Source organism: Sinocyclocheilus rhinocerous, unplaced genomic scaffold, assembly GCF_001515625.1.
Source record: "Sinocyclocheilus rhinocerous isolate Xijiao unplaced genomic scaffold, SAMN03320098_v1.1 scaffold404, whole genome shotgun sequence".
NCBI lineage: Eukaryota > Metazoa > Chordata > Actinopteri > Cypriniformes > Cyprinidae > Sinocyclocheilus > Sinocyclocheilus rhinocerous.
Genome location: NW_015628680.1, coordinates 337,190 through 349,441, shown reverse-complemented (window position 1 = coordinate 349,441; position 12,252 = coordinate 337,190). Strand labels below are relative to the sequence as shown.

The 12,252-nt window shown below is 36.3% G+C and overlaps 1 protein-coding gene across 1 annotated transcript in view; it reads left to right on the top strand.

Annotated features, from left to right (window-relative positions):
- The first annotated feature begins 3,784 nt into the window (after positions 1 to 3,784).
- Positions 3,785 to 12,252, top strand: part of LOC107737961 (alpha-2,8-sialyltransferase 8E-like) — a 34,440-nt gene continuing 25,972 nt past the window's right edge. Inside the window, exons 1-4 of the mRNA XM_016549613.1 lie at positions 3,785 to 3,894; positions 4,537 to 4,617; positions 4,702 to 4,788; positions 6,286 to 6,430. Coding sequence (XP_016405099.1) covers positions 3,788 to 3,894; positions 4,537 to 4,617; positions 4,702 to 4,788; positions 6,286 to 6,430 — 420 coding nt within the window. The 5' untranslated portion in view covers positions 3,785 to 3,787. The remainder of the gene's footprint in view (positions 3,895 to 4,536; positions 4,618 to 4,701; positions 4,789 to 6,285; positions 6,431 to 12,252) is intronic.

The following is a 12,252-nucleotide window of genomic DNA, read 5'->3' as shown; positions in this document are numbered from 1 at the left end:
GCATTTATGTAGATCGGGGGTGCATTTTCTTCAAAAACAAACGTAATCCACTGCGTCTTCAGCGGCTCAGATGTCGGGAGTAAATGACGACTGCTATGTTCATTATTACATCCAACAACAGAACACCTCGATCGCTTAGGAGTCATTCTTGTCTACATCTGCTCCGGCGGTGAAACAATGGCGGACTGATGACAGCTCACTCAGGGCGGAGCTAAGGTAAGACACCAGTCCAGTCTGTGCTGAAACGCTACTGTCAATCAAACTATCGTGGGAGGGGCCTTTCTGTGTGACGTCACACAGACAGGCATCTGAGATCGGCTCGATTTGAGAAAGGGGTAAAGATTTTAGTAGATAAACAAAAAACCACTGGGTGGATTTTTATCATTATAGGGTGGTTGTGTACACACACTGTAAAAGTGCCTGTAGCATTGTATGACCCCTTTAATAAATGGAAATTACATTGAAATAAATGTGAGTTTAAATTTAATGCATCCTGAGAGTGTTTATTTGGTCCAGAAGCAGTATAAATTATGTCTAAATGAGACCTTAAATGGTGTTGAAATGATGTCCTCTGACCACATCTGAACTAGTTTTTAACTTTGTACAGAGGTTGCATTAACGTCTATATCGGACGCGCAGAGCACGTCAAAAAAAGACGTCGTAAAAACTTTCATTCTGGCTCCTCAGTGGATGTCTTTTCAACGTGTGCAAAGACGTCATCTCACCAAATTGCACCACACCGCATTCTACCTATCTTGCATTAGTACACCTTACTCTATCCTCATGCCACAAGCCACATTTCCATATTAGGTACCTCCTATGACAATCGAGTACTAGAAGAGTGAAAATAAAAGAGGTGTTATGCTGAAAGAATATGCTGGCAGGAGAAGTCGTGTCTTTGTTGGGGAGTGTGTGATGCACCACCGTGTATTCTCAGTTGTAATGCTGTAACCACTGGAGAAATTAAGTAGGCGTTGTGAGTTGGTATGGTGATGCGCGTTGTTTACATTAGATGCTACTGCGCTGCGCCTGAGGAAAGCCACAGAAGCTTACTTGTCCTGGATTTTTCTCCTGATACTTCAGGTATGTTTTCATAAAAAGTGAAATTGTGAGACATCATGAATGTAAAAACACACCGAGGACACATTTCCTGTATTATTGTGTTGTGGTAATCGATTTCCGTGTAAATAATAATCAATTTATTTCAGTATGTGATAATTTCTTAAAAAAAAAAAAAAAGACTCAGAAATTGTAAATGTATATTTGTTTAGAGTAATGTAGCCTATATGTTTTTATGCGTGTGACTTTGATAATTTGTATCAAGTGTAACTGTTACAGTTTAAATGTTACAAGTCAAGTCACCTTTATTTATACAGCGCTTTTAAAAATACAGAATGTGTCAAAGCATCTTTACAGTATTAAATAGGAAAATAGTGTGTCAATAATGCAAAATGACAATAGTAAACACTCAATGTTCAGTTAAAGGCAGTGATGTCATCATCCAGCTCAGTTTAAATAGTATAACATATAGTATACAATAGTATAGTATACAAGATAACATATGCATGAGGATGACACATGAGTTTAACAGTTCAAAGTGTAAATGGTTATATAATAAAAGAAGTGTTCACAGAGAAAATGGAAAAGATGGATGACTGAAGGAACTCTAAAGTGCATTTTGTGGCATCCTGATAAGTATACAGAGGCTATAATGATTAGATGTGTTAATGTATAAGAGTGATATGGGCGCGCGGGGTTAGTTGTAACAACACACGTGGTTTGAATATTTCCACACATGCTAGCATAACCAAATTTACAGCATTTACTAGTTACCATATCAACATTATATAGAGAAAAAAAAATGCGGTTTGAAGATATCGCTGAACATTTATTTTACCATAGTAAAATTATATTTCTGGCTTAAGTACATTTTTCATCTCAGTTTTCATGACTCATTTAAAATGAGACAAATCTGCTATTATTTTAATCTCCAATCTGTTATTTATCAGTTTAGATTATTTTTTAATGCTTGGCTAACTATCAGAAGATCGGGTTTAAATTCCAGTTGCATTGTAACTCGTTTATGTGGGCCGTCCCAAGCATGGTTACAATGTGTTCATTGTCAAAATGAAGATTCTTTTGAATTCTTAAAAAACGCCATTATTTTATTTGAAATAAATAATTATTTTATTTTATTGACAAAGTATTTTAGTTTGTCTTGTATATTGTTTTTCATGCGATCAGCTGTCTTATTTATTTATTTTGTCTTAAGCTGTTACAATGTACCCCACCTACGGGGCATGTTGTCACATTTCACTTCCAATTTCTGAGGGTAAATAAAGATAAACGTATACACTGTAATTATGAAACAAAGCGACATATTTGTACTAGACAAGTGTGAAATTACTGTGGATAAAAAAAAATTATACTCTGAACCCCATGTGGATTTACACAATTTGAGAAAGTCAAAAAGTGATATTTTGTGCCCCGCTATCCCCTACTTAATAAACAAATTATTTGAAGACTTTATTGTTGTGAAATAACACAAAAGGAATTGTACAAAACTGCATTTTTGATTACATTAAACGTGATTTGTGATTACAACTAAATGGGCTAATGGTGAAAACATTGAAAGAGAACTCATTATTATGCTGATGTAAAAGTTAATAACTGAGCTGCGCCTGAGGTATTGTTAAAGGGATAGTTCACCCAAAAATGAAAATTCTGTCATCATTTACTCGCCCTCATGTCGTTCCAAACCTGTATGAGTTGCTTTCTTATGTTGAACACAAAAGAAGATATTTTGAAGATTGCTGGTAATCAAACAGTTGGTGGCTGCCATTGACTTCCATAGCATTTTTTTTCCTACTATGGAAGTCAATGATGACAGAATTTTCATTTTTGGGTGAACTATCCCTTTAATATGCTACCATGCCTGGGGCCTATGGAGCTTATAATATGACAAAACAAATTTAATTTGTATTGTGTAAATTTGAATTATTGACAAGCGTCATTTCACAAAACTGAATATTATGTGGCATTTAACATAGTTCTGAATTAGATTTTTTTTTTTACTTGAATATTAAACATTTGAAGTTTAACACGACTGAATATATTTATGGCAGAGTTTTATAGACATGTATTTTCAAACAGCGAATTATTTGTTCTGAAATCTTAGACTGCAAATATCCAGTTTTTAAAAATGCAGCTTCGAGTTTTCAAGCTGAAGAGGAAATTCGGAACATCAAATTCAAGATTCTAAAATTCAATACGCAGAAATTCTGATCGTAGAGAAAGTAGGTCAGAGGTAATCCATAATATATATATATATATATATAGGATTGTAAGTTCATGGTTCAGGTTTCATTATCTTGAAAACTCGAAGCTGCATTTTAAAAACTGGATATTTGCAGTCAAAGATTTCAGAACAAAAAAATTTGCGGTTTGAAAATACATGTCCATAAAAATATTTCAATTAGTTTTGTCATATTATAAGCTCCATAGGGGCCTGTGACACATGTTCAAAGCTCGATGAACATTCCGAAAAAAGTAGCAACATTTAAAAGCCAGATACGACTCTTTGAAGGAGCATTCTGGTGACAATAGTGGAAAAATAGCATTTTCACTGACAATATTGCACAACACAAATTATTTGGTCTTTGACAAATGAACTGGTTTATAGAGTAAGTCAGCAGGTTTTGTGAGGTGTGTGTGTGTGTGTGTGTGTGTTATCTTTAACCCCTCAATTTATCTCACACACACGCAGTCTCTTTCATGTGTCTCTCTGATGGCGTTGGCGTTTCTCCGGTGGACTTTTAGGCTGCTGATGGTCCTGATCGTCTTTCAGGGTGTGTGTGTGATGTTTTATTACACACCCAACACACACTCGTCCAGGTGAACATTTTAATATGTAAATAGTTCTTTGTAATAATTGCGAATTTAAATGAGACTCTGTGTTGCTGTTATAAAGTCTAAGATTCATACCTATGTCGTAGTTTCTAAGTCTTATTAAGTAAGCTGATAGCTCTCTTAATTGTCGAATAGCCTACATTACTATTAACAATACTAATGTTTTTTTGGTGGGGTCTTATTTTAATATTGTTGTTTTTAGGTAGAAATGTCATTGTGATTTTAAGCAGGACAGAAAAGTTTTAGATTTAGGTGTAATGTAGTTTGATTTGGTCAGGACAGGAGTGTCGGAGATTGTTCAGCAGCACATCGTAAAGCTTGTACTCCGTTTGTGTTGACTTTGAACTTTGCTTCATTTCTGTAATCCTTCAGATTACTGCAGTGAAAACTGTTTAAACCTCTTGCTGAAGGATATTTCTTTACAAAGTCTTTTTGACAGCAGAAAGACACTGAGGCTCCAGCTACAGTTACACTAAAAGAGCTCTGACTGGATTAACGACTCTAAACAGAAGGCATGCAGTATAGATTGAGCGTGACAGCAGATTATGTCGATCATTTAGTGCCTTAGAAATTCAATCAAATGGAAATATGATACAGTAGCTTTGAAAACGTTGTTCTTTCTTTCAGAGATGGGATGACGGACGCTCTTCGGCAGATGCACTGCGCTAAACTCAGACGCAAGTTTTCCATTATCAAACCGGCCAAAAGGTGCGTGAGAATCAAAGATGAAGCAGCGACGTTTCCGTTTCAGAGCACTGATAACATAATTCAATGTCCTTGTTTCCTTCTCAGTGTAAATCTGCAGAGCTTCACGCGGGGGCTATCAGATTTCATGAGCTGCCCGTACAGATCAAACACAACCGAGCGAGAGGTGAACAGGTTTGTGCCTCTTTTTTGCCTTTGGCAGATGCTTTTGTCCAAACTTGGACAACTTGATGAAAGCTGAAGCACCGGAACAACTTGATGCCTCACATTCCTTTATAATCTCAGTGCAGTTGTGGGGTAGAAGTGAAGTTGTTGAGCTACACTGTCATGTCAAACCTTGAACTTAAGATATCGACTCGTGTGTCTTCATTTGATATTTTAAGTGTGAGTTTGATATCGTAGACAGAAATATTCAGAGATTCTCAAATGATGCCGAGTCACTATTTTATGTCTGATTTTGTGTCGGCGCAACTTGTTAGATTCATGAAACCCTTCTGACATAATCCTGATCCTACACTCTTAAAACTAAAGGTGCTTCACGGTGATGCCATATTAGAACTGTTTTTGTGTCTAAATGGTTCCATTAGGAACCTTTAACATCTGAAGAACCTTTCTGTTTCACTAAAGGTTCTTTGAGGCGAAAGAAGGTTCTTCAGATTATAAAAAGCTAAGAAAGAGATGGTTCTTTAAAGAACCTTTGACTGAATGGTTAAAAATGGTTCTTCTATGGCATCGCTGTGAAGAAGGTTTTAAGCAGCTTTATTTTTAAGAGTGTACACTATATTCCCTTTATCACTCTTAAAGATAAAGGTTGTTGGTGGTTCCTTGAAGAACCTTGAACTTCAATGGAATCTTTACATCGCACAGAAGGATTTTTTATATATAGTGAAAATGGAAAATGTTCTTGACACTAAGAAGTGGTTATTTTATTTAAGAATGTTCGCTGAATGGTTCTTTAGGGAACCTAAATATAGTTCTTCTACGGCATCAAACGCACTTTTAAAACCTTTATTTCTGAGAGTGTAGTTATTGCAATTTCATATTGACTTTGAATATTTTCCAAAAACATGTCATTGTTGTTCACTGTGATCACTGTGTTTAATGAGAGGGGATTTTTTTTATCTTTGAATGCTGAGATCAGTCATTTTAACAGAGGTAAAGCGACAAGAGTGATTGCTCTTGTAAAATGAGCCCTCATAAACTGTTTCTTTGCCTATAGTAGGTATGACTTTGTTGACATCTAATTACGAGCCCCAGTCGGTTAAAACTGTTGCGCCCCTGCATCTAAATATACAGGCCAAATATACAAAACAAATGCAGCCAAATCATGTTTAAAATGCATTCAACAATCCAATTCTTACTGAAAAAATGTTGCTGTTTAAAAGTAAGGCCCCATTAGTCAATATTATTTAAAACTAAAACTGGAACGCGTGATGATAGTTTTTCTCTCTCTCGGCTGCAACAACGTCTAATTAGCGGTGGATTCTCCTCCGCTCAGTCTTTCATTTACACCTCACAGAAAACTCATAAACACACACTCAGTGAAAAGAAAAACAGTTTACACCTTCACAGTGGTGGAGCGCGGACTACTAAACATGAAATACGATGACATTTATGCTGCACTTATTAGGATGTTGTGTGTGCGTGCGTGTGTGTGTGTGTTTATGGCAGATTGAGTCTTCAGTTTTTCTGTAACGCCACAGGATCATTATTCCTCACCAAACGAAACACAGCTGTCAATCAGACCATCCCATATGAGACAAGCTTTACAAGCACATTTACAATGAATGCAACCCTTCACAGCATGCTGCCCGAGGTGTGTTATGAATACGCATTTCTAACTCATTAACTCTTTAGGCTATCTCTGTTTTTGCGTGCTTGTGTACATTGATTTTTGAGCAGATTTGTCCTCTGAATGTGACACAACCTGTCAAACCAGCCCTATAGAGTGCATAGGTTGACGATACTCTTTTCACGGGATTTCTAAAGTGCCTAAAATGTTCAGGTTTTGGCTTTGTTTCCTATTGTTTTCAAAGTACCGACTGAAACGTTTGATCAACAGCATGCAAGTGTTGTATATTATTGACGGATCGTGGCGTGCGAGAAGGCGGGATCTAGAGAGAACGGTCATACTCACACACACATACTGAAAACACACATTTTGAAGCAGTTATGTTTATTTTTAGAATTGTATATTTGTAATAAGTAACTACGTTTGCGGCGCGAACAGTGTTGGGGAAGGTTACTTTTAAAAGTAATGCATTACAATATTGTGTTACTCTCTTAAAAGTAACTAATTGTGTTACTTAGTTACTTTTTATGGAAAGCAATGTTACACGTTACTTTTGCGCTACTTTTTCTCATCTGGGCTAGGCTTGCTTGTTTGTTTTTAACATAAAAAAGTTGTATTTTTGGCTAATGTAAAAGCCCTTTCACACCAAAAGTGAAATAAATAAGGAAATGTTTAACTAAACGTTTAACTGAAGTTAAATTAGTACGGTTGAATTGGATCATCGAAGATCAGCAGCAAATAAAATGGGATTAAATACATAAAGGATATTTGTCCTTATTTGATCATCTGAGTTTGCATTTCACTGTTTTTATTCATTTTGAGGAATGCTGATGAATCTGTTTTTGTGCGAGTGAGATGAGTAAAAGCATGTAGACATTTGAACTACAGTAACATCATGTTCACACAGCGCACACAACGCCTCTGCATTTACTCCTGATTCTGTCAACATGAGCACAGGAGAGCTGTCAGTCAATGGGAAACAAAGTAACTGGAGTTACTTATTTGAAAAAGTAACTCAGATATTTAATCGTGAGTTTAAATGTAATGCGTTTCTTTACAAGTTACTTGAAAAAAGTAATCTGATTACGTAACTCGCGTTACTTGTAATGCATTACCAACAAAACTGTGTGTGAGTGTGTGCAGTGCAGTTTTGTTTATCATTTTACTCAAAATCTCGAGGGAACCCTTGGTGAATTAGTCTTCTGGGTTTGACGTGACGTCTGTAGCACTCTATTGGAACACAAAGCCAATTTAGGCAATTTAGAAATCCCGGCCAGGATATGTTAGGGAAAAATAGTCACCTTATCAAATGTGATAGTGTGTGTGTGTGTGTGTGTGTGTATTTATCTGTGTGTCTGTGTGTTTATCTGTGTGTATTTATCTGTGTGTGTGTGTGTGTGTGTTTATCTGTGTGTCTGTGTGTGTTTATCTGTGTGTGTTTATCTGTGTGTATTTATCTGTGTGTGTGTGTGTGTGTGTTTATCTGTGTGTCTGTGTGTGTGTTTAAACACATCCCATCATGCCTTGCCTCCCTCAACACATCCGTCTGTAATCATGCGTCCTTCCTGTTAACATGAAGTTTTCTCTCTCTGTTTCAGGTTTAATTTGGCTTATATTAATGACAGTGATGTTGGGCTGAAGACGGATCTGATAACCATCAACCCCAGTCAGATTCAGAAAGAGTCAGTATCCATATACAAAACATTTAAATAAGGATGTTTCAGATTCAATTTGATCGGATATGAGTTTAAGCTCTTAATAAGATGAGTTCTTGTTTTTAATGATTGCTATATGATTATCCTGCTCATATAGTAGTCACAGTAGTAACAGGATAAAAATACAGGAGAGCAGTGAAAAAATATTGTTCCCGCTCCACCCCAACCTTAAAAAAGAGACAGAATAAAATAAATAGATAAATAAATTTGGATTAAACATGCTAAATTTAAAATACATACATTAATAAACATATCCAATACATAATTATACTGTAATACATATAATGAGTATGTCAAGCATTTATGTAATTTTCTTTTCATAGCAGGAGAATGCGCCGCAGACTAATAATATAAGAAAAAGCTAAAACATTTGTGGTATGTCTAGGAATAGCCGCGGGTCCTGGGGTGGGGCTTGATGTCTCTGGGCAAAACAGCCCAAACACTTATAGATGAACATGTTAATGAACACAGAGTTATATGAGAACGAATATATATTTGTGCTTTTGTGATTTTAGTTTAATAACATTTTAATATTTTTATTATTTTAGGGGAATTTTACTAAATATTAACCTCTAAATTATGCACCATTTATCATCTGCAATATCAGGGTGTAACCACTAAATGGCTTTATAGCCCTGTATATAAAAACTAGGGCTGGTAATTTAACGCGTTTATTAGATTAGTTAATTACGGTGAAAAATAACGCGTTAAAATTATTAACGCACTTGCCCCGCCCCAGACCTATGTGGGTCACCTGACATTTCATACAGTTGATTGATGACAAATATGAGGCAGAGTAACAACTCATTGCGTGATGGAGCCTAGAGAATGTAGTTAGAATGTCCCTAAAATTCAAGATATGGGGCAAAAATGCCCCCGTTTGAGTTTTTGTCTCATATTTACATCATGTAGTAGTTAAGCAATATCACACGAGCAATAGGCTAAGTGCAATATTGCACGAGTGCAAATGTGATACTGATCTTATACAACAGTTCAGTAAGAAGTTAATATTGTGTTATTTTAGACACAATGTTGTCTGTTTTGCTCAATTTTGTCAACTAAAATATAAAGACAAAGCAGAACTGTTCGTCTCCGAGCAACACACAGCGCCATTTCATTTCTTAATGCACGTTTTGAATGAATTGGGTGAATCATTAGGCGCGTTGGATTTGAAGCGGCGCTGCAAAGACCGATGGGTGTGTGACATCAAAGTCCCGCGAGAGCGATTTAGAAGCATACTCGCGATACTTTGATGTCACACACCGATCGATCTGATGCTGATGATACGCTTCAAGTCGAACAAGCCGAATGATTCAATGGACCATTCATAAAGAACCATTTACTTCACTCCTGAATGAATCAGCCTTTTGAACAAATCAAATGAATGAATGACTCGATTACTTAATCATTAAGACATCACCACCTACTGGCAGTTTTAGTTTATTATTTAGAGTATCATTTCATTAAAGAAATTATTTCATATTTCCTTAGTAATAATAATAAAATTAATAAAATAAATTATTAAAGGTAAACGTATAACCATTACCTTACTCTAAAAAAAGTGTTGGTTATAAATCTGTTTTATAGGGAGGGAACCCCTAACTAGATTTGATCTAAGGCACAACAGAAGACATCAATAAGGCAAACTAGCTCTACTGTATATATAGCAGGCAATGACCAAAACCTGTCAAATCTATATATAAAACAATAAATAAATGCTTCTCATTCATTTACCTCTTTTTATCTTTCCAAACCCCTTAATACAACAAACATGCATATTTCGACAACATAAACTCAGGACAGCATACAAGTCAAAATCTTATCTGTTCTGATGTGATGACGAAAATGATACAGTTGCTGAATGTTCATTCCACACAGTGTAGAAATCAATGTCCATGAAATCCAATGTCCAAGAATACCATCCAAAAATGTCCCCAGTGCAACACGTAATCCATGGTGTAGATATCACTCCAAACACTGAACAAGTCTTTAAAGTCACATTTGTGGCATAACCCGGTTCAAGAATCCACAACAGTTGCCAACCTAATTCACAGCCTCAAAACCCACTTTAAAGTCATCCTTATGATGCAGGTCAAAAACAGGCATATGAATATAAGGATAAATCCCACAGAATGTGGAGTCCTTCTAAATAAAATGAAATAAATCACATTAGAAAAATAACTACACAAATTACCCAAAAGCATTCAATCAATACAAAACAAGAAACAATGCTTACTTCAGATTGAGCATAAAACTCAAGGTTTCTCAATCAGGACAAGTGATTATTTGGAGCCATAAGCCATGCTTACTTGCCTCCATTACGAATCTGACTTCTTCTACTCCCTACACCCATTTTATATCTAAGAGTATAGCTCCATGTTGCCCCCTCATGGTGGGTAGTACAATTACAATATAAAAAACATGCTAACAGGTTTGTGACTGTTACAAACTTCACCCACCCAAAAGTGACAATTGTGTCATCATTTACTCACCCACATGGTCCAAAAGAGTATATGTAATACATTTTATCAAAGAAAATATTTCTTGCTGAAGCTACTTTTTGTAATGTCTGTTTGATGCTTTACACAACCATGACTTTAAATTATCTTTTGGGAGTAATTTCTCAGCCAGATTTGATGTGCGATTAATTTGCAATTAATTCGATTAATTAATCGCAATATAAAAATCAAATATTTTAATCGCTTACCAGCACTAATAAAAACATATAAACCGTTTGCTGCAGAGATGTCTGTTAAAGATCTGGAAAGCATCTGCTGTGTGCAAACATCTGATAGACGTCTCTAAGATGTCAGTTTTACATTCATTCTAAATCATAAACATCTTAAAGACATCTTCTAAACGTCTATTTGACAACTGATAGGAAACGTCCTATAGACGTATGGCAGATGAGCAAACTCTCTAAAAAATGCCTCTAGCAGATGTAATGCAGACGTCAAATAGACGTCTCTGTGATGTACGTGTGCTATCAGGGGGAGTAGAAATGGAGGATTATATAGAGCCTATATAGAGGAGTCAATAAGTCAACACACCCCTTTTATCTAGAATTTGATCCAAGTTGAGATTTTGGTGGACGATTCGGAAAGACAGGGAATTAATTTCTAACAAAAAGTTGGAGCTGTAAATATCTAAAAAATTGTGCACTAGAAAAGTGCAGATTGTTGAGTCAACTGAAAGAAGCTGGGGAGCTAAATACTAATTCTTTCTACAGCTTTATGCTAAAACACATTCGTTGGCCATCATTCTCATCCCTGTATAGTAGTTTGGATGCTGAGTTATCACTGGGACACTAACAGTAAGCGGGTCCTGCTCAAACTCTGTTGTAAATTTGTAAAAATTTGTAGATCTTGTGTAGCCCTGCCCCATTTCAGAACTGTGTTCGTTGTGTTTGGTCTTCAGGTTTGTATTTCCACAGCATTAAAGGTAAGATCTTACAGATTTATAACCACTCGTTTTAAAGTTGTCCCGGTCTACTAGGGTTGGGAATCGAAAATCGATTCCAATTCCAGAATTGGATACTTGTTGTAACATTAAAATTTAAATTCCGCCAATCGATTCCTGTGTGTGCATCTTTTCTTTTCTTTGCTTTGCTTTGCTTTATCTGCCAGGACCTTCATCACTAATCTAAGCGCTCCAAAGTTTGGCTACATTTGTGAAATCAGAAGCAGAAATTTTTTTTTAAAATGTGTCAAATTTGTGATAAGCTAACATGTTGCAAGAGAGGCGTCTTTAACAGATTGTTTAACAGATCTCTGACCTAAAGAGGGCAGCTGTCATATAAAACACCTTCACAAACAGTCTTTTCAACCTTTTCTGTGTTACAAATTGTAACAACGTTCGTAGGTCGGGAAGAAGGAGGCGGGAACCGGCGAACATTCAAACAAACTTTAATAACAAAATAAGCACAAAATAGTGCGACAGCCCCTCGCGGATGACTGTCGCGCACAAACAGAACCAAAACACAAAATCAAATCCAGGCCTGGTCCTCTCTCGTCCTTCACTATCGTCACTCCTCCTTTTATTCTTCCGGAGCTCCTCCGTGGGACTCGAGACCGGTGAGTGGCGCAGGTGTCGCGCGTTAGCATTTACTCCACCGGCCTCGCTCCGTTCCCA